The 27,578-nt window shown below is 35.2% G+C and overlaps 1 protein-coding gene across 3 annotated transcripts in view; it reads left to right on the top strand.

Annotated features, from left to right (window-relative positions):
* The first annotated feature begins 637 nt into the window (after positions 1-637).
* Positions 638-27,578, top strand: part of Rnf19a (ring finger protein 19A, RBR E3 ubiquitin protein ligase) — a 41,604-nt gene continuing 14,663 nt past the window's right edge. For 2 of the 3 annotated variants that reach the window (XM_015486340.2, XM_048801924.1), the window contains exons 1-3: positions 638-853; positions 18,642-19,409; positions 25,062-25,270. In XM_015486340.2, coding sequence (XP_015341826.1) covers positions 18,736-19,409; positions 25,062-25,270 — 883 coding nt within the window. In that variant the 5' untranslated portion in view covers positions 638-853; positions 18,642-18,735. Of the gene's footprint in view, positions 854-18,637; positions 19,410-25,061; positions 25,271-27,578 lie in introns of those variants that run through there. The other variant, XM_048801923.1, reaches the window with a different exon arrangement.

The raw sequence follows: 27,578 nt of genomic DNA, 5'->3' as shown, positions 1-27,578 counted from the left end.
TTATACCAGGTCCTGTGTAGGTTAAACAATTCAAAGGAGGTATGGTATGGCTTGTTTAAAAGACACAAGGAGGTGGAACAGACAAAGCCAGATTAAAGGAATTCTGAATGTACGGAGATCAATAAGGACATATATTTATTGTGGCCAAGAGCTGCAAGGACGCACTGCAGCAAGCTCTGCTCTCCCTAGGGCTGCCTATCAAGCAGGTGAACCAAGAGAACACAAGGGAATAAATAATGTGCGAAACACCAGGAGGCAGGGTCCCCCGGTCCCCCACCTCCTTTCACCACGGGCAAGGTTCCCGCCACCCCCACCAGCTCCCGAAAGAGGACTCTCAGGGCTTCGGAGAGGCGGGCGGCAGACACTCGCCCCATAGTCCGGCCCATTCCAGGCGAAGCCCTGCGACGGTGACAGCCCCAGGGACCTCCAGAACCCGGAGAACTTGGGCGACTAACAGCCGCGTCCCAGAGACGCCCGCGGCGGGCCGGGTGGGCGCGACGCCATGACGCACGGCACGCGGGCGGAGCGGTGCGCCGGGCGGGGCGGGGCGGGGAGGAGAGGGGCGGGAGGAAGGAGTGGGAGGAGGAGGCGGGGAAAGCGGGGCTGAGGGTGGGGGAGAATGGCAGTTGCGGCGCTGGTTCCCGGGAGCTGCGGTCCAGCCAGAACTGCGGAGGAGGCGTTCGGGAAAGCAGCAGTCCGGACCCCTTCCCTCCGTTACCCCTGCCCCAGCTGAGAGGCACCGCGGCGGGTCTAAGGACCCTCCTCCGCGCTTCCTCCGGCTTTTGCAGTCGACCCCAAGAGATGGGCCTGCTCTCCCGCAGCCTTGCGCCGCCGCCGCTCTGAGGGCTTGAAGGTACAGCGGGCACCCGAGGAGGTTACTCCGGGAATGGGGGTGTAGGGAGGGCACGGGCGGCTCCCGTTTCTGAAACCCGAAGAGCTCCGGCCAGAGCGCTGCCCTCGCGCCCCTCCCGGAACGGATATGGATTCGGAAGTCCCGCAGAAAAGGCACCCCCTCCGTGTCCACTCGGGGCGGCCCCGAGTCAGGCCTCGGGGTTCAGGCCTTGGGCTGGGTCCGGGTCCACTGCGGGGGCCCAGCGCGGGCTTCTCCTGGGAGCGGGCCGAGGCCGGGCGTGGGCTCCGCCTCAAGCCTTGACCTGGTTGGGCTGTCTGCGGGGCGGGCGGCGGCTCCGCAATGTTGTGACGGGCCGAGAAGGCGCTCCCCGAGCACTCCTCCAGCCCCCGAAGCGGGCGCGACCTGAGGGCGGCTGCGGTGGGGAGGCGGCGGGGGCGGAGCGCATTCCTGACGGGTGATATCGGCTCTAACGGGACCGTTTCCGGGCCTTGCTGCACATTCGGGGACGGGATTTCATCCCCCAGCCCCAGCTGCTTGGGGCCCATAGGGTAGGAGAGCCATGTAGCAAGGGAATGTTCATCTAGGAGAATTAGTACACTCTTCAAAAACAAAAATCACAAACGCAAGAAAGATGATGTAGCCTTGGGAAACGTCTGTATAGGGGAGGGGGGGCGGTTTCTTCCCGAGTGATGCCCCCCCATGATAAACCCTCAAGGTGTTCCCAGCCCTCACCCAGCAAGTAATGCCACTACTTTTATTATTTTTATTTTTTTTGCCGCTAATTTTTAATATACAGATTTTCCTGTGATTAGGTTTTCATTCTGCACTTGCTCTTTTTTTATCCCCATTTCCATTAATGGGAAGAAGAAAAGGAAGTTAGGGTTCATTAACTCCGATGCAAGGACGGTAAATGAAACTGGGAAGAGTGGGTAAGGCTATATACGTGGGAGAGAGAAAGGTTTCTTTTTTGTCCATTAGTCCCTTGGAGGAAGGAATAAATGAATGATGCTTTTACTCTGCTTAATAGTTACTATTTAAAATGTTGCAGAATGCTCTATTAGGTTGACGTTGGAAAGGATGGCCTTCAATTGTCGCTGTAATTTTCAAATCTAGGTGTTGGCTGGAAAAGCTAGTTTTAAATATTAGTAAACCGTGGAGACATAAAGCAATCTTTTCCCTTGATCGGTTGCCTTAAAATATTTGTGGTGTTTCCTTTCCATTCTGCGGAGTTGTTTTGTTGTTGTTTGTGTGTTTTGGTAAGAACGGGGCTTTTTAAAAATTGTTTTTTGTTTCTTATTTTAACCTAGATTCATTTACCCTTGGTGTGTGAAACCTGACGGTGTGCCTAAGTTTTATTTTCATTTTTGCCATTAAACCCCTTACCACTTCTTTTTATAATTCAAGTCATTGCCATATTTGCCTGCTTATGCTTCTTTAACCCTGGGCAGTCTGGATTGAATTAAAATGTAAATACTTTCCTCTGTTTAGAAAACAGCTATGACCTTATTTTTAAATTGCCTTTCCTTGCTATATGCAGTTAGAAGGTAAGGATTTAGAATTAAGTGTTGGGATTTAATAAACCAAATTATGCAAAAAATTCTGAATGTTGTTAATATTATGCTTCATAATGTTCTTTTAAAAATTACTGTGTACAGTATAACTGAAGTTTAAATTTTATATTCCATGGGAAATATTTTAATATCACAAGGTGTCTTTCTGAGGAACAAAAAGAGTCGTCCACTTTTATTCTTTATTTATATAAAGAATCTAGTGTTAGATTTTGTTTTTTTTACCTATTAGTGGGATTTGTTGGATTTTTGGAGCCTTTTTACTTAACTAAACGAAACCATATTATTTTCTGTCAAACAGGAAAGGCACTAAGATTAATATCTTTTAAAAAATACTTAAGTAAGCGTCTTAGTGAAAAGTAAATGAACTTCCCATATTTGAACATAAGTGAAGTCATAAAACAACAGTTTTTAATTTGTGAATGACAAGTACTTGGGGTTTAATCTCTTTTCAATGGAATCAGATGGAGGTATACTAGAAAAGAATATAGGTATATTTGATAAGGAGTCATTAGATAAAATTAAATATGGGTAATTTGAGTCAAATTTTTTTTAACATTTGAAAGAATCTTTTGTATATTATGACAGGTTCTGGTTTTATTGTAAACGTTTATTTATTCATTTAGATTTGTCACAGAAATTCTTTAGTTTCTGATCATCCATCTCACATATGCTTTAAATTATTTTTTGTTTAATCTGCAGGCACTGAGAATTGAGAACTGTAGTTTTCTGAAATTTCCAAGAGGTGGAAAAAGGCAAAATATTTGTAATACCCTGTAAAAATCCCTAGTCAAGTGCTTGTCATAAAGGAAGCTGGTAATACATTTTGTTAAGTTCACATCAAAATTGTTCACTTATATCTGCTCTACTTAGGTAGTCTAGAAAATAATAGAGAATTGTTATTTGTTTTTCTGATAGTACTAATAAGCGGTCTTTGTCAAATGCAGGCTGATTCTTACTATCTCAGCTTAGGCTCTTTTATAATTTTTTTTTTTTTTTTTTTTTTTACACTGTTGAGGCCCAGATAAAAATTAGGCCATCTTGGGCTAAAGGCCAAAATAGAGTTGACTTTATAAATTTATATTTGATTGAATATTATATTGTGTTTGGCAATCTAGTGCTTCACTGCACATAAGAGCAAAGTAATACTTTAATGATTGTCTCTGAGGCTCTGGGATCATATATAGAATACTTTAGCTATAAGGCTTTAGTTTGATTCCTGTTTAGTAAAATGTTAATCTGATTACTATGGAGACTAGCTAAATTTTCCTTACTTAGGCTTTTTTTCCCCCTCCAACTAGGAGTAATTATTTTTCTTTGATGTTTTCTGTTGTTGTTGTGTTTATTTTTTGTCACAATATGACAGAGATGCATAACATCAAAACAGTATACATGCATAAGCATATCTTCATAGCTAAAGACTAAAAGATAATATTTGCTAAACATCTGTATTTTAGATGGTGGTAGGCTTCAATCCAAAAGCAGTGAAATCATTTGGGGTTTAAAACTTGGGTACTTTATTTGTTTCTCAATAGCTATCATATGTCACTGACTCTTTCTATATTAAAATGAAAAAGAGAAGCACATTTTGTTATAGTAGTTTTCTTAGTTTTTGCTGTATTGCTCTTGTTTAATAATACTTGAAGAATTATTTTTATTTTTCATATTATTTTTAAAGCTATGCTATTACCTTTAAAATCTTGTCCTGTTGTTATCTGGTATTTTATTTTAAAAATCATTTGCTGGAAAATTACTAGTTGTTGATTTTAGAAGTCCTATTTGAGAAAGTTTTGTTAAGTGAAAGTCTCAATAGGACACAACTGATGAGGAGTTGTTTTAGCATACAAAGAAGTTTGTGCACTGAATTTTGAAGCCAAATTTTCTTGAGAAGGCACCATAGTTTTAAGTTCTCAAAAAAGAAAAAGAAAAAAGGAAAGAAAGAAAAGGATAAAAAAAATTCAGAACTGATTCTTTGATCCACACAACTGGAGTTGGCTTAACATTTATGTACACTTAACATTCTTAGCCTCTGTTCTACTCTGGAGACACCTGAGAGTGAAAATAGCCCTGTTGTAATGTGAATAGCTAGCTGCCAGTTGAAGAGGAACTTTTCTAAAAATGAATTGTAAAAAAGGAGCAAACTAGTTAAAGGGAAGGAGAAGGAAACCTGGACAGGCTATTAGGAGTCTGATAGTATTAGGCTCCTAGAAAAATATGATATAGCATAATATTATAAATATTGTATCACAAAAATAGATGGTTAATAGTCTGACTCTATGGATTTATATTTTGTAATTTTTAAATCAAGTATTGACATTTGCCCCCAAAATGCTTTTCTAAATTACTCTTAAGCAAGATCACAAATGAGATAGTATAGGAGACAGTGAGACTATTCTGTGTTCACTCTTAAGCATTTGGCATAAATCTAATGTAATAGGTGTTGAATAAGTATTTGCTGACTGAATAAATTATCTACAGTGTAAGGTATCTATTTCATAACTTTCTCTGTAGCAGTGCTTTCCAATAGAAATATAAAGTGAGTCACAAATATAATTTTAAGATTTTCTAGGGCCACATTAAAAGAAGTAAAAAGTAACAGGTGAAATTAATTTTCATAATTTAACCCAACACATCCAAAATATTATTTCAACTTGTATTAATGAGTGATTTTACAGTCTTGGACAGTGTAGCTCCAAGAATATTTTATATAACATCTTCTTTTCCACAAGAGATTCTTCATCTTTTTGATAGTCTTTTTTCTAACCAATTGATGTTTGAGGGCAAATACAACACTGTATATGCCATTATACTAAAATTATTGAGTTGAAATGCAAGTCAGGGTACCTGTTTTCTGTTCTCCATTTTACAACTCCCCTACAATGATTTCATACACATTTTATTGGATTAGTATAAATTAATCATGTATTTGCAACACTCTGAACTGCTCAGACAAGACTATTTTTAAAAGTTTTTTTATTAGTAGTAACTTGTCATAGCAAGGCTCAATATAAAAACAAAAGGAAGAAGTCCCCATGAGACTACTGCATATGGAGTGTCCTGTTACCTCCCATTTTGGACTCAGTTACAATGAATAAATCAATACACGGTGTTCTTGTAACACATAGAATCAGGAGAGATGAGTAGGTTTGTTTGAACACCAAAATTTAAACCTCTCATCTATTTATGTGGCCTAAACCCATCTGGCCTTCACTTTGTGTTTGTATGAATAGCTGGGAGTCTTGCATAGGCATCCTTAAAGAAGTCATGAATAAAGGTCCTTTGGAAAGGGAGCACTGTGACTAGTAAGTAGTGTGACTAGATAGGGAAAGTAAAGCAACCATTTAGAAAAGCCTGTCATTTCAGGATATATGGTGTATAACATAGTGACAGTAATCTTTTATCCAAACCAGGGGTGGTAGTGGTTCCCCAGCAAGCAGTTGCAGACTTCTATTTTTATAGAGCCAGATTAAATAGGTGTCTCTTTATATTCATATCTTTTAATTTCAAGATAAGCATACACTTTTTTTTTTTAAATACGGAGAAACATGAAATATCTTTTGGCTTATTGCATAAATATAGCACACTTTACCAATGCCCCTAGCAAAAATTTCTGGATTCATGGTATAGTGGATTGAAAGGTAGCACCCCAGAAGATAAGTGTTCACATTCTAATCCCCAGAACCTGTGAATGTTACCTTATTTGGTTGCATTTGTAATTAAGGATATTGAGATGAGATCATCCTGAGATATCCAGGTAGCCTCAAAATCCAGTGACAAATGTCCTTATAAGGGAAAAGTACATGGCTGGCGGGGGGTGGGGGTCATTGAGAGAAAGACATACAGAAGAAAAGGAGGCAATATAGCTATGGAGAGGAGACAATGGAGTGATGTGGCCATGTTCATGGTCACCAGAAGCTGAAAGAGGCAAAGAATAGATTCACCTCTAGCCCCAGAAAAGAATATGGTCCTGTTGGATTTTGGACCTCTAACATCCAGAGTTGCAAGAGAATAAATCTCTGTTGTCTTCAGCTACTCAGTTGGTGGCAATTTGTTACAGTAGCTGTAGGAAACTAATATATAGTCAGAAATCTTTAGTAAACCATGTATGGGGAGTACCAGAAATTAAACAGTTCTCTCTTTAGAATTCTAATCCTTTCTTAGAACTATTAGAGGAAGTGTGTTAATACTCTCCAGTCTTAACAGGTTTAAGAAATAGATCATTTCTTTTAATAAGATGTATTGTTACTTTCACTACTGTTATTTCTTTTCTCTCTTTCCTAGCTTGTCCATTCTTTGCTCTTTACTTTTTAAGAAAGTTCACATTTGGGTGAGGGGAATGAGTATAGGGATAGACTAATATATTTTGTCTTTTTCAAGTGAATGGTCCCCCTCTTGCCTTTTCTATCTCTTACTGGATCCTCCTCTTCTCCCTTATAACTTAATATTGGAATGCAGCAGGTCTCATTCCCTCCCTTTCTACATTTACTTCCTTAGTGATCTCATCCATACTTAGAATCTTACATACCATCCATACACTTCTAGGCTAGATTTTTTTTTTTTTCCTGAGCTCCAGGGTTGTCGAACAGGTATTTGTGTATACATCTCCACCTAGATATAAATGCCTGAAAATGAACTAGTTTGGGCTTCATCCTTAAACTTGTTCTTTTCACATCCTCCCCTGGTTCAGTTAATCACAGTTTCAGTCTCAATTAATTGAGCTCAAATCCTCTCAAAATCCACTGTCTGTCAGAAAATCCTAACAGTTCTTTTTTCACAACATGCATCAAAACATATCCTCATCACTTCTACTGATGAGTCATCATCATCGCTTCTAGATTCTTGTTGTAGTCTTTAAACTGTTGTCCATACCATCATCCTTGTTCCTCCACCTATTAATAACAGCAGAATAATCCTTTTACACTATTTGGATTTTAAACTGTTTAGATTTTAAGTTTCCCCATCTTAGAATAAAAGGCCAAGTTTTTACATTGGTCTATAACGCCACACAGCCTGGCTCCATTACATTCTAGTCTATCTCGTATATTCTTTGCCTTGTGCATTCCCTTTCAGTCACATTCTAGCCTGATTCTAGCCTGTTGGCTGTTTGGGGGGCATACCAGACATATTCTTCTTTTTAGGGCCTTTGTAGTATCTATTTCCTCTGCCTTGAACATTCTTTCCCCAAATTTCCATGTGGCTAGCTCCTTTACTTCCTTTGGGCATTTGCTTAAATATCACTTTTTAAATGAGACTCTGATTACCCTATTTAAAATGGTAATCAACATCATACATACACTCACCTTTTCTCCACCTCCTAGCGGCGAATCAAATTAAAATATTGAGGTGAAGTATTTAGAAAATTGTAACCTTCTATATAAAAACATGGAGTATTTTTTAGTAAGGTTTATGAGTACTGACCTACAGTGATTTGTAGAAATAAGATAGGAGTTGGGGCTTGAAAGAGAAGTCAGACTTTAAAAAAGAGCAGAGGAGAAGGAGGCAGAGACAAAGGCATAGTTATGAAAGTTGTGGAGTTGATACTATGTTATGTTTCATTGAGTTATTTAACAAGTAGGTCAACTAACTAGAATGTGGATTCTTATGTGGGAGAACCATGAGAGACTTAAGGTTAGACTGTGGGAGGGCTTTGAATTCAATGTGAAGTTTGAAATTTTTATTCATTATCTATGAAAATCAGTGGAAATTTGTAAGCAAGCCTTAACACAGGGTAATGGAGGTAGTTCACATATCAGGTGATTAATGAAGACCTTGTCTAAGATGATAGAGAAAGAACAGGGGGGACTCTGCCACATTAGCTCCATTTGGTCTAGACACTTTCTAGACTAAAGTGTCCACTGGAACTTTCCTCAGTGAAGGAAATGTTCTAGATCTGTGCTGCTCATAATGATAACAAGTAGCTATATATGGCTGTAGAACATTTGAAATGTTACTAGTGAAACTGAGGGATTAAAATAAAATAATTAAAATAGCCTCATGTGGCTGGTGGAGATGTATTGGACCGAGTATCTGTAGACTTCAGTTTTTTTCACTTATAAGCTGAAGAGATTAGAATACTAGTGTCACCAGGAAGATAAGTTCTGCAGCCAAATTGAGTGCTATCTTCTAAGAAGAGTGAGTGTTTGAGAAGATGCACCTTTACATGACTAGTATTTGTGCAATAGTTCCATGGTTTGTACCTTTTCACTCTTCTTATCTCCCAAGTCTTAAGAAACCCATTCAATTTTTTTGATGGCTGCCTTTTCAAATTGGTCTTTAGATTGCTGCCTCCCTAAATTCAGTAGTTAAATATCTAACACATCTAATTTAAAGGTGTGTTTTAGAATTATAATTAAACTAATTTTGTTTCTTTCAAATTTTCGTTAAAAGAAAACTATTACAATGTTTATGATTGCTGTCTGTGTAATTCTTACCTACATACTTATGTTTTTGTTAGAAAATACTCCCCTGCTTGTTTTCTTTCTTTATATATTTAATATTTCCTTTGTGTTTTTGAGTTTTTAATCTCATTTCAGGGAACATTTCAATGTTGCATATCCAAAGGAAAACTGGCACATTTTGCTTAATTGTGCCTCTTGTTTCCCAAGGGATATCATTTCTTTATACTCTGAAGGAAAATTTTTAAATATCTTCTAGGACCTCTACCAAATACCTCTTGTAGTCTGTACTCTACCTCCTGTGTACACATATCACAAAATTATATACAAACAGTCATCAAGCTAACTCAAGGACTTCCTTTAGGAGAAAAAGGAAACTGCTTCTAAAATTGAGAAGTGAAGCCATGTGTGGTGGTGCATGCCTGTAATCCCAGCATCTCAGGATGTTGAAGTAGGACAATTGCAAGTTGAAGGCCAGCTCTAAGCAACTTAGTGAGACTCTGTCTCAAATAAAAAAAATAAAAAGGGCTGGGGATGTGGCTCAATGGTTAAGCACCTGTTGGTTCAATCCCAAGTGGAGATGGGACTACTATTAGTACTACTAATAATAATAATAAATAAAATAAAATTAGAGAAATGAGATGCTGCTGTTACTAGTTTATGTGTGTGTGTGTGTGTGTGTGTGTGTAACTCCCCAAAAAGTATTTAGGGTGGAAGAATGTACTAATACTTGAGAAATTTTGAAGATATTTTAAAGAAGAAAAGAATTCTTTATCTGAAAAAAAACTTATCCAGTGTTAATCCTGTAGTATTCTTTTTATTAAAGCCATCTGTAAATTTGTATGTTAGAGTAGTCTTTTAGAATTGAGCAACCTAGACATCATCTGATTTTAAATCCTTAGCTTTCAGATAAGGAAATAGAAATTCAAAGTAAATAGACTTGGCTAAGGTCTCATACTAGGTTTAACATTTCCTTTCTGTTTTTGCAGCACTGTATGTTTTAAGTAGTTGAAGTTTTTTGACAGCTAGTTAACTTTTTAAAAACCCACTTGAAAAATTACATTGTTTTGGACATTTAAATGTACCTGGCATTTTGCACTCTGCAATGAGCAGCCAAAATGTTTTTCATCTTTTTTAATTTGGAAAATGGAATAAATAATGCTTTTTCCTTTCTGCAGCAGCTTATTTTTTGTAATGGATAGAGTGATGAGTATTATTAAAGCCACAATGCACCATTCCGTTCTCTCAGTCAAAAGTAGGTTTATATAGGTAAAGGTAGCAGATGCATGTTTGTGAAGCTCTTTAAGAAATATCTCTTTTGGGAGGTTTTGTGGCATATGGTAATAGTTTATTCTCAACTTTAAATTTCTGTTTCTGGGAGATCATAGAAACTGTCTTAAGGATAGAACTCAAGGTAGTGTATATGGGTCTTGGTAAGCACGCACTTTTCAAAAGTGGAAACTGATTGCTGGAAATTGATAACTTTCTGTTTATCCTATATCCTACTTATAAGTAGTTAAATGGAAAATACTTATTGCATTTTTAATATTAGACAACTAGAGTTAGATTTGTAGCTATATAAATGTAAGAAAACAAAACTTAATTTACAAGAAATTAATTTGCTGTAATAATGTATTTCAAACTTATAATTATCTAACTATACTGATTACATTAGAAAAACCATTTTAGAGTCAACCATTTTTTCATTTTATTTCTAATCTTTTTTCTATTAATCTTTCAACAGTTTTATCTAGTAAATGGTTTAGATAGACTTGTGCCAACTTTTCAGATATTTATAATAGTTATAGCTAGTACTTATTAAGTGATTAATATGCACCATACCCTTTGCTGAATTCTTTGTATGTTGTTATAATAATCATGGACTACAAGTACTATTATTCCTATTTTTAGTAACCCAGTGTCACACATCTAGCTACTATGAATCTCAGAGGCTGAACTTTAACCCAGGACACACTGACTCCAAAGTCCATGCTTTACTCTGAATACATGCTCCATTGTTAGCTTATTTTTATATAACATTTTTAAAATTTTACCAATTGGGCATGCTGATACATGCCTATAAACCCAGCTACTCAGGAGATGAGGCAGCATGATCCCAAGTTGAGGCCAGCCTGAGCAACTTAGTGAGACCCTGTATCAAAATAAAATAAAAAGGCTGGGCATATAGCTAAGTGGTAGAGCTTGCCTAACATGTTGCAAGGTCCTGAGTTCAACACTCAGTGTACTTCAAGAAATATAAAAATTAAATCCTCTCCCAAGATAGTCTAAATTTTATTACCTCATTTTATCTCCCAATTTAAGGTGATAAGGTACGTAATTGTGTCAAAACAGACAACTCCAAAATCATTTGGTGGAACACAATAAAAGTTTGATTCTCATACAGAGAACCACATGGATGACTCACGTATCCTTCAGTCTCATGTCTCTGCTGTCTGTTAAGTTCGACTTGGAGTCATCCACTGGAGTTACTATATTTAACCACCATTGAGTGAAGAAAGAAAGCTTAAGGATGTTTGAAGGAATGCCTTTGAGGGCCCATCCTTGAAAGGGCATGCATCATTGCACTTAAATTGCATTGGCCAGGACTAGTCAGGTGCTTGCTACAAGTGGAATGGAAAATGGCCTCCTCCTTTGTGCTCAGGAGAAAAGAGAAACAGATGAGCAAATAGCATCATCTCTGCCACAATAGTGTTTTCCCTGTTTTCAGATGGTATAGAGAGGTTGTTATTGACCTACAGCCACAAAACACTTGGTTAGAGATCCAAAGTACCCGGATTTCCTTACATCAGCATATAATATGTTCATATTTCCGAAGAGACATTGAAATAACTGAAAGGCATATAGATTGTATCTCTAGCACCATAGCTGCCTTTCACATTGGGCATTTAAGTGTTTTACCTCTTTGTGTTTGTTACATATTATTTAGAGATGTTGTTAGTTGGCTTACCTTATAAAGCATAATAAACTTAATTTTTTTTCCCAGTGGTGATTGCCATTTTAGGTGAAAGTGACATAACACTATAAAATTATTATATACATATTTATAACTGCCCGTTGAACACACAATATTGATTAACCTTTATGTGTATGATTTTTTTTGTCTTTAATAAATGTGAATCAAGTTTTGAGGATTTTCCTACTGTTTTATGTACTAATATTGGTTTCTGAAGTTAGGCACAGTGAGCTGAATAAGTATCTTTTTATATTAGATTATTTGGTTCAATTACATAGAGATTCCTTTTTGTGTAACTGAGTGTCAGGGTGTTATAAAACCATTGTCATTGAATGATACAGTGCTATCCAATGTTTTTATAGTCTATTAGAAGAAAGTTTTAGAATGGATTTTAATAAATATTTGTTTAGATTATGAGACTATCATATGCCCAAGTATAAATCAGGTTTTTCTTATTTAAAACTTATGCTTCAGAAAGATACACTATTAAAATTTAGATGTTGGTGGGAGGGACAAAAAAATAGGTTCTTGCAGAGTCTTTCATGGTACTGTACTTTTTAAGGAGGATTAGTCTGAAATGTCTGCTTAATGTTTAGATGCAGTAGAATGAAAGTTCCACAAAACATGGGCCTCTTCTGTTTTGTTCAGCATTGTATATACAGCGCTTAGTAGAGTATCTGGCACATAATAGGCTCTGAAGATGTTTGTCAAAAAAAGAAAACGAATGAAATGTAGGCAGGTTACTTGGAGCAAAAAGGCAAAAACATTTTAAACACATTAAGTTATTTTTAGGACACCTTACAATTGCAGGTGTTGGATAATGCAAGAAAACTTTTTAAAGATTGTTATTAAGAAGCAGTCCAATAAGCCAGGTGTGGTGTCCCATGCCTTTAATCCCAGCGGCTCAGGAGGCTGAGGAGTAGGATCACAGTTCAAAGCCAGCCTCAGCAATTTAGCAAGGCACTAAGCAACTCAGTGAGATCCTGTCTCTAAATAAAATACAAAACAGGGCTGGAGATGTGGCTCAGTGGTTGAGTGCCCCTGAGTTCAATCCCTAGTAGTGTTGTCCTGTTGCCTCACTGCCCAGCAAAAGAAGCAGTCCCATAAATGGTTACATTGTGAAGATTACAAATATATACTTAGGCTAAAATTTCCTATGACAGTATCATGCAGATTCAAGAATATTATATTTCGGAGCTCAGAGGAAGGTATCCTTTAGTAAACTGCCAGATGTCTAAGTCTATATATATATATAGCCCAGGAGAGGTAGAATTCAAGCAAAAAGTTAGTCTTAATTGCCTTGAGTTGTGGGGGTGGAGTTTGGGATTGCCAGAGTGGCTGGAATTGAGTGAATAAATCCCAGAAAGGAGGGAGTTATTATAAAGTGTCCCTAAAAGTTGTGAATAAACTCTCCTCCAATACCTAGTTGTCTCCTGAACTATGCATGGGAAATTCAAGGACCTCAAAAGAAAGTAATAGCTGGAAGACAGAAAAAGCTGCATAGAAATCACAGCTACTACCCTTTACCCAGGAGACAGAATTTGGTATTTGGTTCCCACCAGGATAGTGCAGCTTAGTAAACATTTGTGCTTTCTCAGACCCACTCTAAAAAAGCATAAAGCCAAACCTCCACAAGTTAAAGTTGATGAGCCAGTGATTTAACTGCCAGGTGTAATAAAAATATCACTCTTCAGAAGATAAGAGATTGTAGAGCCTTTAAAACATATCATCCACAATATGCAGTTTATAATAAGCAATTACTAGTCATGTGAAATAGGAGGAACGTACAGCTCACCGTAAAGATGTTCCTATATGTAGCAGAATGAGCAAACTTTTAAAGTAGTCTAATATTTTTAAGGAGTTAATGGGGAGAATGTGATCATAATGACTGACATATGGACAATCTCAATGGAGAAATAGAAACTATATAAAATTAGTCTACAACTCAAAAAGTACATTTTTAAAATGAGAATTTCATTGGATGGATTTAATAGTACATTGAAATAGTACATCAGAGGAAAAAGCTAGTGAAATTGAAGGTAGATCAGTAAAAATTTGCTAATCTAAAGATAGAGGAAAAAAAAAGAGATTTAAAAAAATGAGCAGAGCCCTAGTGGCCACTGGACAAAATTAAATTGTCCAACTTATAGATAATTGGAATTCCAGAAGGAGAGGAGAGAAGACAAGAGGGTTAAAAATATTAAAATAAGTTATCTCCCTGAAATTTCCTTATTTATTTGAATGAACTTCAAATCCAAGAATTTTGGTGAATCCCAAGTGAGGTAAATACAAAGAAATCTATGTCTAGGCACATCTTCATCAGACTACTAGAAGTCAGAGGTAGAAATTATTGAGTGTAGCCAAAGGGAAAAGAGTAACAGGGGAATTAAAATATCAATGAAAGATGACTTACCAGAAATAATAGAGGCCAGAAGACTGTATAATGACCTATTTAAAGTCTCCAAAAGATAAAGCTATCACCTGGAATTCTATATTCAGCAAATGTATCTGTTAAAAAAGTGAAATAAGGACATATTTCATATTTCAGATAAAAGGTTAAGAGAATTCATTGCTAGGAGACCTTCACACTGAGAAATGCTAAATGAAGTTCTTGTGGTTATAGGAAAATGATACAAATGGAAGGAAACATGGATTCACAAGAAGAAATAAAGGGAACCAGAAATATTGCAAAAAATAGGTTTCCTCTGAAAGGATTTCATAAGCATATAAAGCAGTAGAGTAATTTACAGAAGAGCTTTGTAGGTATGAATTAAACATTTATACCTCACTCTTTAAAATATAAAAATTAAAGGATAGGTATTTGGATAAAGTAAATGTTGAAGGTTTAAAACCAAAGGGAAACATTATTGTTCCAATGTAAAAATGGTTTAAAGAATGAACAGATAAAATAGAAGTAAGTAGGATGGTGCAAGAAATTAATTTAAAAAATCACTATGGGTAAATAGCAGAAAGATCAGTAGAGGGAAGTGAGAAGCGAGTGGGGCGAAGAAAGGGGACGGAAATGTTCTGGGGACTGAATTAGAACAAGATATATTCCATGCTTTTTTAATTACGTCAAAATGGATTCTACTGTCATGTATAACTAAAAAGAACCCATTAAAAAAAGTAGTAGAGGATGGTATGTGTTAATAGATGTTCATTTAGTAATCAAATAAATTGAAATACCCCTCTTTTTTTTTTTTGCTATTCAGAGAACACTATTGACATAATAAACTCTTGGCATAATAAACGATGTTGGGGGCTGGGGTTGTGGTTCAGTGGTAGAGCGCTTGCTTTTCACGTGTGAGGCACTGGGTTTGATCCTCAGCACCACATAAAATAAATAAATAAAATAAAGGTATTGTGTCCATCTGCAACTAAAAATATTTTAAAAAAATAAAGGATGTTGGTGAGAATTCAGGGAAATAGCACCTTTCTGACTGACAGAAGTATAATTTGGAACACAACAGTGTGCATGTTTTAGAGATACTATATATCTGGATATCAGACATCTGAAAAAGAAAGGGAAATTAGAATTTATAGGTGTTAGAGAAGTGCCTCTTATGATTTTAGATGCTTGATTGGAAAATACATAAATAAGATTTACTTGTGTTTTACTTGTGTTTTATTTTATTTTAATAACTCTTCTAGCATCTTTTATTAGAGAGCCATACTTTTGTTGTGGGGAAGAGGCATCCTACTAAACAGCTGTAATAACAACATCATGGAGGCTGCATTAGTCAGGGTTCTCCAGAGAAACAAATCAACAGGAGGGAGGGAGGGAGGCAGGGAGATAGATAGATAGATATAGAGAAATAGCTTTATTATGAAGGGTTGGCTCACATGATTATGGAGGCAGAGAAGTCCCATGATCTGCTGTCTTCAACCTGGAGGCCCAGGAAAGCTGGTGTAATTTCAGTCCAAACCCAAAGGCTTGTGAACCACAAGGAACCAATGGTGTAAGTTCTGGTCTGAGTCCAAAGGCCTAAAAAGCCGAAAGTACTCATATGCAAGGGTAGGAGAAAGATGGATATCCTAGCCCAAGCAGGGAGTAATCAATCTCTCTCTCTCTCTCTCTCTCTCTCTCTCTCTCTCTCTCTCTCTCTCTCTCTCTGCTTTCTGATCAACATGTGAACTGTTTCCTTCTGCCACACTCTTTTGCCAAGATGTCCTGCCTCATCTAGAGCCCTAAGGAATGGAGCCGGCCTTCTATGGACTAAGACCTCTGAAACCATGAGCCCTCAAATAAACTTTTCCTCCTCTACATTGTTGTGGTTGGGTCTTTAAGTCACAGCAGCAAAAAAGCTGAATAAAACAGATGGAGGTGGAAAATATCATGATAAGCAAAATAAGCAATCCCCAAAAGCCAAAGGCCAAAGGTTTACTCTGATATGCGGATGCTAATTCACAATAAGGGGTGGGGGGACTAGGGAAGAATAGTGTTTAGGTAGAAGGGAGTGAAGAGAGGGAAATCTTCATTATTTATTTATTTATTTTTAAAATTTTTAAAAAATATTTACTTTTTTAGTTTTATTTTTATGTGGTGTTGAGGATTGAACCCAGCGCCTTGTGCATGCCAGGCGAGGGCGCTATTGCTTGAGCCACATCCCCAGCCCTTATTTATTTATTCATTTATTTGGTGCTGAGGATTGAACCCAGTGCCTCACACATGCAAGGCAAGTGCTGTACCACTAACCTATAGCCTCAGCCCTCCAGCAGCTCTTTATATGTTTATTGTTACTATCACAAGGATTTATCAAGATAAAATGCAGTGATAACAGGAAGAAAAGCAGTGAAGAGGAAATGATAACTTTAGGTTAGCTTCTGCAATATGTGATTTTATGTATCATCATGATTAGGCAAAGAGGTATACCCTGAGAGCTGATAAAACATTATTTCTGCATGTGTCTCAGGGTGTTTCTAGAAGAGATCAGCATCTGAACCATTTGAATAAGTAGAAAAACTTACTAATGTGGGTACTGTTCTATCCACTGCAGGCCTGAACACACACACACACACACACACACACACACTTCATTCTCCAGATACAAATATATACACCAAAGACGTGCCCTAATTCCCACCTCCTCTAGCCACACCCTACCACTTTATTTACCGCTCAGCTAATCTCTATCAGGGGATTAATTCACTGATTGGGTTAAGACTCTCACAACCCAATCCTTTCTCCTTTGAACTGTCTTGTGTTGTCTCTCATGTGAGCTTTTGGGAGATACCTCACATCCAAACCATAACACCATCCATTTACTGGCAAATGTCATAATTTCATTTTTCTTTAAGATTGGGTAATATTCCATCACACACACACACACACACACACACACACATGCACTTTCTTTATCCATTCATCTGTTGAAGGGCACCTAGGTTGGTTCCATAGTTCAGCTATCGTGAGTTGAGCTTCTATAAACATTGATATGGCTGTATCACTGTAATATGCTGATTTTAAGTCCTTTGGGTATAAACTGAGGAGTGGAACAGCTGGGTCAAATTCCAAGTTTTCTGAGAAATCTCCATACCGCTTTCCATAATGATTTTGCCAATTTGCATTCCCACCAGCAATGTATGAAGGTACACTCTTATCACACATATTCTTTGGGGTGGGATTCTTTCTTGTTTTATATGTAACAGGATTTTCATTGCTTTATGGTTGAGTATGATTATACCACAATTTATTTATTCTGTTGATGGAAATGTGGGTTATTTCCAGTGTTTTGACTATGATAATTAATACTATGATAATTGTTATGTATATCTTTTGATGCATTAATTTGTATACTCATTTCTAGGAGTAAAATTGCTGTTGTAATAGAGTATTATATGTTCAAGTTTGGTAGATACTGCCAAACAGTTTCCAAAGTAGGTACACCTTTTTACACCTCCTGAAGAAAGTTCCTGTTCTTCCAGATCCTTGTCCATACTTGGAAATATTAGTCTGGGTGTGTAGTGGTCTCTCAATGTAGCTTTAATGTTTTATTACTTGATAATTAATGGTATTGAGCATTTTTTATATCCCTTTTTGAAGTGCCTGTTACGTCCTCTGCCCCTTTTTCTGTTGGATTGTCTTAGCACTTCTATACTTTTAACGAAATCTTTCATTGAAATATTCTCTTGTCTTCTAGAAGCTTCTTAGTTTTACTTTTCACAATTAGATCTGTGAACCATTTGGAATTGATTTTTACACGAGGTGAGCCATAGGTCAAGTTTTTTTCCTCAGATGAATAATTTATAGACATGGTACTTTTGTTTGTTTGTTTAAAGACCATTCATTCTTAGTGCTCAGCAATGTCATTCACCTTTGTCATAAATCACGTGCCCGATATATGGGACTTTTAAGACTATATTCTGTTTTATTGGTTTGTATCTTATCTTTGTGACATAGCACCCCATGGTAATTACTGTAACTTTTTATAATAAGTAATTTTTCTGGCACTGTAAGAGCCCCTACCCTACAGTATTTTTCTTCCAGATTGTGTAAGTTAGTTCTTAGCCATTTGTATTTGCATACATGTATTGTCAATTAAAAATAAAAACTCAAAAAGGCAGTGAAGAGTCATTAAGTTCAGTATGATAATGATCAGAAGTTTATGTAAGATTTTAAGAATGATTAGGTTAGTTCAAATGTAGAGAATCTTTTAAGATTAAAGAATGTCTTCGTATCTATTTCAGCATTAATTTTATATTCTTCTATTATACTATTTAATAAGTTGGCCTTATGTAAAACTAATGGCTAAAGAATACACTCATTTAGTATTTCTTAGAGTTTATAAGTTTACAAAAGCATACAGACTAAAAATACAGTTAAGTGATCTTGGTTTTTGTTTGCTTTTCAGGACATCTATGATAACAGTCTTCAGTAAATCAAACTTCTTCAAGAATTCTGTCCAGGAACCAAGTAGGATTTTTTTACATCATGACTTAGTCTGAATGCAAGAACAAGAAATAGGTTTTATCTGTAAATATAATGAAGGGCTGTGTATAAACACTGACCCCAACACAATTCTAATGAGCATTTTAGACATGAGTTTACACCGGCAAATGGGTTCAGATCGAGATCTTCAGTCTTCTGCTTCATCTGTGAGCTTGCCTTCTGTCAAAAAGGCACCCAAAAAACGAAGAATTTCAATAGGCTCTTTGTTTCGGAGGAAAAAGGATAACAAACGTAAATCAAGGGAGCTAAATGGCGGGGTGGATGGAATTGCAAGTATTGAAAGTATACATTCTGAAATGTGTACTGATAAGAACTCCATTTTCTCTACAAATACCTCTTCTGACAATGGATTAACTTCTATCAGCAAACAAATTGGAGACTTTATAGAGTGCCCTTTGTGCCTTTTGCGGCATTCTAAAGACAGATTTCCTGATATAATGACTTGTCATCATAGATCTTGTGTGGATTGCTTACGACAATACCTAAGGATAGAAATTTCTGAAAGTAGAGTTAATATCAGTTGCCCAGAATGTACTGAACGGTTTAATCCCCATGACATTCGTTTGATATTAAGTGATGATGTCTTGATGGAAAAATATGAAGAATTTATGCTTAGACGGTGGCTTGTAGCAGATCCTGATTGTAGGTGGTGTCCAGCTCCAGACTGTGGGTAAGAAGATATTGTTTGACTTTTCTTAAGTTACATCATTTTTTTTCTGTGGGGATAAAAGAATTTGTTGACTGTTACTGAAAAGAACAATCTTAACATGTCCAAGAATTCATTGATTCAACAAGTATGTTCAGCACATACCAGGTTAGGCACAATGTTAGGTACTAAAGGCAGGAATCCTATCATATGTTGTCACTGTGTTATATTTTCACGTGAAAGCATTTTGGAAGAAAAGAGTAAGATGGAAGAGAACAGGATCTAGTGGTATGCAAAACAGAAAATTTCCCCACCATTCATTTCGAGAATTTTTATTTTGGAATAACAGATGAAAGGACCAGGTTCTTTGTGATCATCAATTAATAACCTTTCAAAAATACCTCAACTATGCTACAGAATGATGTGTTCTACATATAGGGTTTATATAATGCTTCATTTGCCTCAAGTTTTTGAATTACAAATCCATTTTCCCCACATTTAAAATAAAATATTTTTTAGTATATTTGATTATTATGTTAACAATAGTCTCTATTTATATAATGTGTTTATTATGTTTAGTTGTTAGAACCAGGAGAAAACAGTCATATGCTCTTTAAGAATAGTAAAAACTACCAATAGTGAGGTTTAGCATACATTAGTACAGTATACATTATAATAACAGTTTATGAAAACCTCCAATTTTCAGTTTATTTGGGTATAGTCTCAGGCAAGGCTGGAATGTGAGCCTTATAACTTGAGGATTCTTCTCTGAATCAAACCCATTTTTAAAAAATATTTTTTAGTTGTAAATGGACACAATATCTTTATTTATTTATTTTTAATGTGGTGCTGAGGATCGAACCCAGTACCTCACCTGTGCTCTACCACTGAGCCACAATTCCAACCCCTCAAACCTATTTTTAAAAGCTTGTTGTATAGTCAATTTTCAAATTGTATTTAACCTATATTTCTATATTTTATAATTTTAAATGACAAAAGTCATAAAGATTTCATATGATAATATTTATTAGTAACATTTAAATTTTTTCAAAATGGACACTTTCGGATGTTTTTGAACATTTTTCTCATTAAGACTTCATTGTTTAAAATGGCTTAGTATTTTAAATACTTGAAGAAGATAAATGTTAAGTATAAAATATAAGTAATAGAAACTTCAGTTATGAAAACAACCATTGGATATGTACGTTTAATAAAGAATTATCCTTCATTAATTTGACTATATAGTAATTTTGTATAGCCAGTTGTCAGTAACTTTATTCACAAAGGACAGAGAAAACATGTCACAGAGATTAATTTTTAAGTATATTTTGGTTTATGCTGGTTCTGTAGGTGAAGAGCATATTTTTAAAATATTTTTTTGTAGTTGTAGATGGACAGCATGTCTTTATTTATTTTTATGTGGTGCTAAGGATCGAACTCAAGGCCTCATGTGTGCAAGGCAAGCACTCTGCCACTGAGCCCTAGCCCCAGCCCAAGAGTATATTTTATATACTCGATGATGTTTCAGACTTTTTGTTGGTGGTATATGGAAAACCTCACCAGTAGCATAAAACTTGAATGTGTACTTTGAAAACAAAATATACATGAGTCCTGATTAAAGTTAGTTTATCATGAGCATGTAGAAACCTGATTTTGAATCCCTATCCCATCATGTTACAAGGATTGAGCTCCATCTTTAAAGCTATTAGTAGCAAAATTCCTAGTACACACTAAGCTTCTCATAACTTTTGTTATTCTTTACCTTCATTTCCTAAGTGTTTTGTTTTTTGGCAATGCCAGGGATTGAATCCAGATCCTTATGCTGGCTAGGCAAGGACTCTACCACTGAGCTACACACTCAGGACTCTGTTCTTATGTTTTTTTTAAATCAGTCAGTCAAAAGTTTAATGGACCGATGTGCCAGGTACTGGAGGTTTAATAATGGATAAAAGACAAAAGTCCCTGCCTTTTTGGAGCGTATTAAAACCTTTGGAACCCATTAAAACCTTTGGAACCCACAGAGGGACTTTAAAAGATTAAAATTCCATTTATCATTTAAATCTAGAGTAAGGAATACAGGTAAATATCTGAATATTTGGTGGTCGTTTATACAAATGCTTCACCAGAGCACCAGGACCACAGGTGTATAATGTGGCATTTAACCCCTCATTATTCAACACGCTTGAAAAGTTTTTTTATTTTTTTATTTTTTGCCTTTTAGAAATGTCAGATGTGAAATTATAAATTTTCCCTTTTGCATTTGATATTTATCAATATGGCTATTTTTTGTATCTGTCTTTAATTTTATTTACACAAGTTGTTTAACACACTTTAAGAAATACTGTCTTTGCTTCAGAGTAGAAAAGAACGTTGACCTGGTTTCTATTTGATATCTCTAGAGGTTTCTGGCCCAATATTATTTCTGCTCTTCTGAGGGCCAGGCTTCCCTTTAAACTTGTTTAAAGGATGGTATTTCTAACAAACCCCTCTTGAGAAGAGGTTTAGAGCTTTATCCACAAAGGACCGAGAAAGCTGAGTACTGTGATTTAACTAGAGTGAAGCTTTCTGGTCTTCTTGTAGAACATACCAGTCCTCACAGATTTCAAAGAAAAAAATTTGGTCAATGGCTATGGAGAAGAACTGGGATGAAGGAAATATAAGAGGAGAGGAAGCATAGAATCTGTGTTGGATAAAAGTACTCAATTACCTTCTGTTGTTTAGGAGGCCTTATTTGTATGTTGTCTAGTCAGAAAGCAAAAAATGGTGTTTTTAGTTTCTATCATTGCCTGTTTCAATTGACTAAAATCCTGCCAGCGGCTACATGATTCCTGTCATCTTATGTGAGTACCTCTTTCTTTTCTGGAGACCTTTGAATGTACAGGACATTTATTATTCTAGAATGAAATTAATTTAAATGTCTGTGAGCCAGCCCCTTAAGGAGGGAAAAAAGTATTTATTTTTTCTTTGTAACCATAGGTAAACCTCATGCTCTATGAAAAATTGTTGAGTGAACCAGTTTGATTATATATCCCTAACGTTAAGACATTAAAATTACACAGATAATAAGTGTGGGAAGTTGAATTTGTACCAGCTATCCTACATCTCTCTTCTGGCTTTGTAAATTGTGACTGAGTTGAAAAAAATAATTGATTTTAGCTTTGTCCCCTGTATTAAGACAGATCTCTCCATTCTGTCTCTCCTTCCTTCAATAAAAAGTAGATTAGAGAAGAGGGTTAGAAAACAATGGCATTTCTTTTCCATTCAATTTACTATTTTATATAAATATTTTACTTTGTCATAGATACTATAGATTCATAATTAATAGAAAGTTAAGTGTACAGTATTTTTTACTGTAAGTACAGTGATTAAGCTGTCTTAAAGCTGAAGGAAATGAAGCTTTGCCAAATCATGCTTGTTGATTGAATTGTGTTTAATCCATGTGTTTGAACTTATCTGTGATGACGATAGTGAGAGAATTCATCTATCGGAAGTAAAATGAATTTAAGATGTAGTTTAAAGGGTAAGGTACTTAAGGGAGTAATAGGTCCAGAAATAGAAGAACTTGCTGTTTCTTTAAATCTTGCAGAATCTTATATCTATAATCTTGAAATTTGGTAAAATCTCAGTTATAATTATTATTTAAATTTTATTTTCAGTACTTTACCCTTTAAACTGAAGATTGAACCCAGGGCTTCACAGATGCTAGGCAAGCCTTCTGCTGAGCTACACTCCCAGCCCAAAATTTCTTTTTTTTTTTAATTTTATTTTTTTTTTATTAGCTACACATGACATTACAATGATCTTGGCAATTCATACATTTGTATCATTGCCAAAATTTCTTAATTGAAAGTTTCATTGAGATAATTGTAGATGCACATTTTAAGAAATAATATACAGAGATCCTTTGTACACTTCCCACTACTTGTCCCCCTACGAAACCATTTGGTAAAGCAGAACATTATTAGAATATAATCATCACTTAAGATAAATGAGGATGTTGGCAAAGATACAATCTCATTTTACTCACTTTCCCTGGTTTTACTTAGGCTTAAAAATTGTGTGCATGTGCATTTAGTTAAATAGAATTCAATCTTCAGTTTAAAGGGTAAAGTACTAAAAATAAAATTTAAATAATGATTATAACTGAGATTTTACCAGATTTCAATATCATGTGTAGATTTGTGAGTCTGCCACCATAGTCAAGGTTACTGCAGTTCCATCACAAAGATCCCTCATTGCTCATGTTTCATAACAATATCCACCTCCCTCCCTCCCATTTAATAACCCTTTTCCCTGGTAGTTACTAACAATTTTTCATTTCTAAAATTTTGCCATTTTAAAAATGTATAAATAGGGGCTGGAGTTGTGGCTCAGAGATAGAGTGTTCTCCTAGCATGCATGAGGCACTGGGTTTGATCCTCAGCACCACATAAAAATAAAAAATAGAGATATTGTATCCACCTATAACTATAAAATAAATATATATTTTTAAAAATGTATAAATAGAAGCATGTGGTTTGTAACTTTTTAAATTTACTTTTTTTCAGTCAGTATAGTTCCCCAGAGATTCATCCAAGTTGTTACCTGTATTAGTTTCTCTCTTGTTAAGTAATGTTCCATGGTGTACATATATGCGCCATTTACTTGTTGAAGGACATTTGAACTCTTTATAGTTTTTGACTATTATGAATAAAGCAACTATTGGATATTCATGGACAAAATCTTCCATTATCCTGGGATAAATGCTCAGAAATTAAGTCAAAAGATTTTAAAGTGCCAAACATATTTATTCAGAGAATAGATATTAGTGCTATACACAAATATGTTGTTCTCAGTTTTTCCTTTTCTCTGAAGCAAAACTATCCAAACTACTTCTTGATTGAAAAATTCTGGTTTATGTGCTTTTTGGAAGCAGATTGGTACCGACTGATTTTTACCATAGCACAGAAAAAAAAAAAGTGAGACTTTATGCATAAATTACAAGATAACAATGTATAAATTGGCACAGTATGCCACTATCAGGTATAGTTCTTTCATATTCACTACATTTTAAGATAATCATTTTCTTTTTAACTTTTCTGATTTTAAAAGTAACAAATAATTGTAGGAAACCAGAAATACGTAAAGAAGAAAATGAAAACCTCAATACCTGAAAAACCAATGTTAAAATTTTTGGTGTATTTCTTTCTAAGTCTTTTCTGTGAACATACAATACTGATTTAATACAGATTTTAAAAATAGAATTGGGATTAGGCTAAATATAACTTGATATCCTGTATCACAGTGAAAAGTTTAAAAAGTTAAGATTGAACTTTTAAAATGTTTTTAAACTGTCTTCATTTTTGATCTACTCATCCTTTTTTCATTTTTTTTTAATTCTTTTAACATTTTTTAGTAGTCAGTAGACCTTTGTTTTATTTATTTATATGAAGTGCTGAGAATCAAACCTAGAGCCTCACATGTGCTAGGCAAGGGCTCTACCACTGAGCCACAACCTCAGCCCCCTTTTCTTTCATTTTTATATTGGTGAGATAGATGGTATTAGAGTTATAGCTGTTTGCGAACACATAAATGGAAAATTGTTTCAGGAATAACATTTTATTTGGATAGTTTTTTTTTTACTTCCTAGTTCTTGTTTTATGTCATATTTTAAATTGTATTTCTTGTTCTTTCAAGTTATGCTGTGATAGCATTTGGATGTGCCAGCTGTCCAAAATTAACTTGTGGGCGAGAAGGCTGTGGAACAGAATTTTGCTACCACTGTAAACAGATTTGGCACCCCAACCAAACCTGTGATGCTGCTAGACAGGAGAGAGCCCAGAGTTTACGTTTGAGAACTATACGTTCTTCATCCATTAGTTACAGTCAAGAGTCTGGAGCAGCAGGTATTTATGTTCGATTTTTTTTCTAATAAGATACTTGACATATACAGAATACCTACTCGTTTTAATAAAAAGTAATCATAGCTACTGTTACACTTGTTCTCCCTTCACTTTTTAAAAGTGTTTTAGGTTTTAAGTGCATTTCTGTCCCAAAAGGACTCCTTTTTTCCTGTGGAAGAAAGTGACTCTTGAGATCAAAAAGATTGTTATTGTTAAAAAAGAAAACAAAACTCATAATTATTTTTATATTTCCAATAAAATAACAATTTTGAATGTATCACCTTTAGATTATTTCTAATTATGTAAATATCACAAGATTAAAAATTTAAGATGTTGTTCTTGGAATCAGTTCCATTTAATATTTGGTGAAATGCATTTTAAGTTAGCTGTCTCATTCAGTCCCAGGTAATAAAAGGATATTAAGAATTTTAAGGTGTCTTTGGCCAGGAATTTAAAAACTACCCAGGGATTTGCATATGAGCAATGTATTTATCTCAGATACTAAAACAACAACAACAACAAAAACCTGAGCATCTTAATGTTCTTGGAGTAAATATTCAAAAAGTTTAATATTTCCAGTTGACAAAATTTTCATTGTTTATTGAAATTCCAATCCGTTTTAGAAAAATATTTTTCTAATTAGTTGTAATAGAGGAAAAACATGGAAAATGCAGGAATTAATTAAGAAAACAATGTACATTCCTACCAGTTGTATATGAAGATTGCCATGTACTTTGTGCTACTAGAAGAAAAAGGTCTCATTTAAAATTTAACATGGAATATTAAACATTTAATACTTTATTTAATGTGCATGGATTTTCATTCTTGTTTGCTTACTGACTTGTTTCCTCTCCTAAAGATTTAGGGTGCGACTCAAAAGTACTAGTTTTAATTTATAGATATCTACAAATTGGGTCCAGAAGCAATTGGGGTCTGAATATACCTAAACTATCCCCAAAGGAAGATGTCATTGTCCTGTTCCCTTGGAAATAATCTCCCTCTCCTCTAACTAAGCAGGAGTGGGTATTTATTTGTTTTTTGGTCATAAGACATAGTCATATAGAACAAGAGTGAATGGAGTTTAGAATCAGACTGCCTAGATTCAGATCTCAGATTCTCCACTTTCTCTTTGACCTTGAGCAAGTTACTTATTTCATCTTTTAAAGTAAAGATATAACAATGCTTATGTTTACAGTGTTGAAATATTCCCTGGCTCTGAGTATATGAGATAGGGAAACAGAAACCATAGTCACCTGCTAAAGATTTGAGCATATCTGGGCCATCATTACATAAAAGATAATGTGGCAATAACTTTTGTTATATTTTTAAAAAGCATTATGAATTAATTATGCAAACAAGTATTGGTCTTCCTCAGAGTAGTACCAGTAGAGAGTTTATGTTTATTTCAGCAGTGCTATCTCAGAATGGCTTACTGGCATAAACTTTTTAGATTTTGCTAATTTAATGTCAGTTTGATTTGACAATATGGTATCAGGGAATAATCAAAAGTTCCTTCAGAGCTAACCCTAAGATAACGGTATCATACAGAGTTGAATCATAGATACTGGTTTAGGGCTTGTCAAAAGTAAGATGTGACTGTATGATAACAAGAATGGTTTTTTTTTATATGTAAAGTATATAAAGTAACTGTGAAGACAATTTTGAAAGAAAATCTCCCAATGATTTGAGCCAAATAGTAGCATTGTTGGAATAAATATCACCTCTCAATATGGTTATTAAAAAAATAAACTTCATTTGGAACTTATTCCATGTTTAAAATTATAGTTCTGAAAATTTAAAGTACCTGCATTTTTACATATACTACTTAAAAATACTACTTTTACATATACTACTTAAAAATCAAAGCTCTCGAAACAAATGTGTGTGTGATCATTTCTTTTGATTTAATCTATTTTTTTAAAAAAGCCCAAGTTAGCTTCTCATAGACCTGTGGAAAGAGAAAAAAGAAATGGAGTTATTATATAAACTAGTTTTTTAAAATTACTTTTACCCTAGATATCATGGTATTCTTTGTTTCCTGCCATCGTGATACAGTGAAAAATTTGTATGATTGGTATAATAATTTATTGGTTAGTTATTTCTAATCAATCACTGAAGATAAATATGTGCTTAATCACAAGGTTCATTAAATAACTTATAATGTTTATATTTGTCTTTAAACTGACAGATGAAGTCTATTATGAAAAGTCTGTGAGACTTTTCTTTATAGCTATTGAAGGTTCATATGCTTGGAGTTGTATTTTCAATGAACTACTTATATTTTTTTATTTTTGCTATTTATTTTCCTCTT

This window comes from Marmota marmota, unplaced genomic scaffold (genome assembly GCF_001458135.2).
Source record: "Marmota marmota marmota unplaced genomic scaffold, marMar, whole genome shotgun sequence".
In the NCBI taxonomy this organism is placed as follows: Eukaryota; Metazoa; Chordata; class Mammalia; order Rodentia; family Sciuridae; genus Marmota; species Marmota marmota.
The sequence above is the reverse complement of the archived record's forward strand: the minus strand, read 5'-3'. Positions and strand labels throughout refer to the sequence as shown.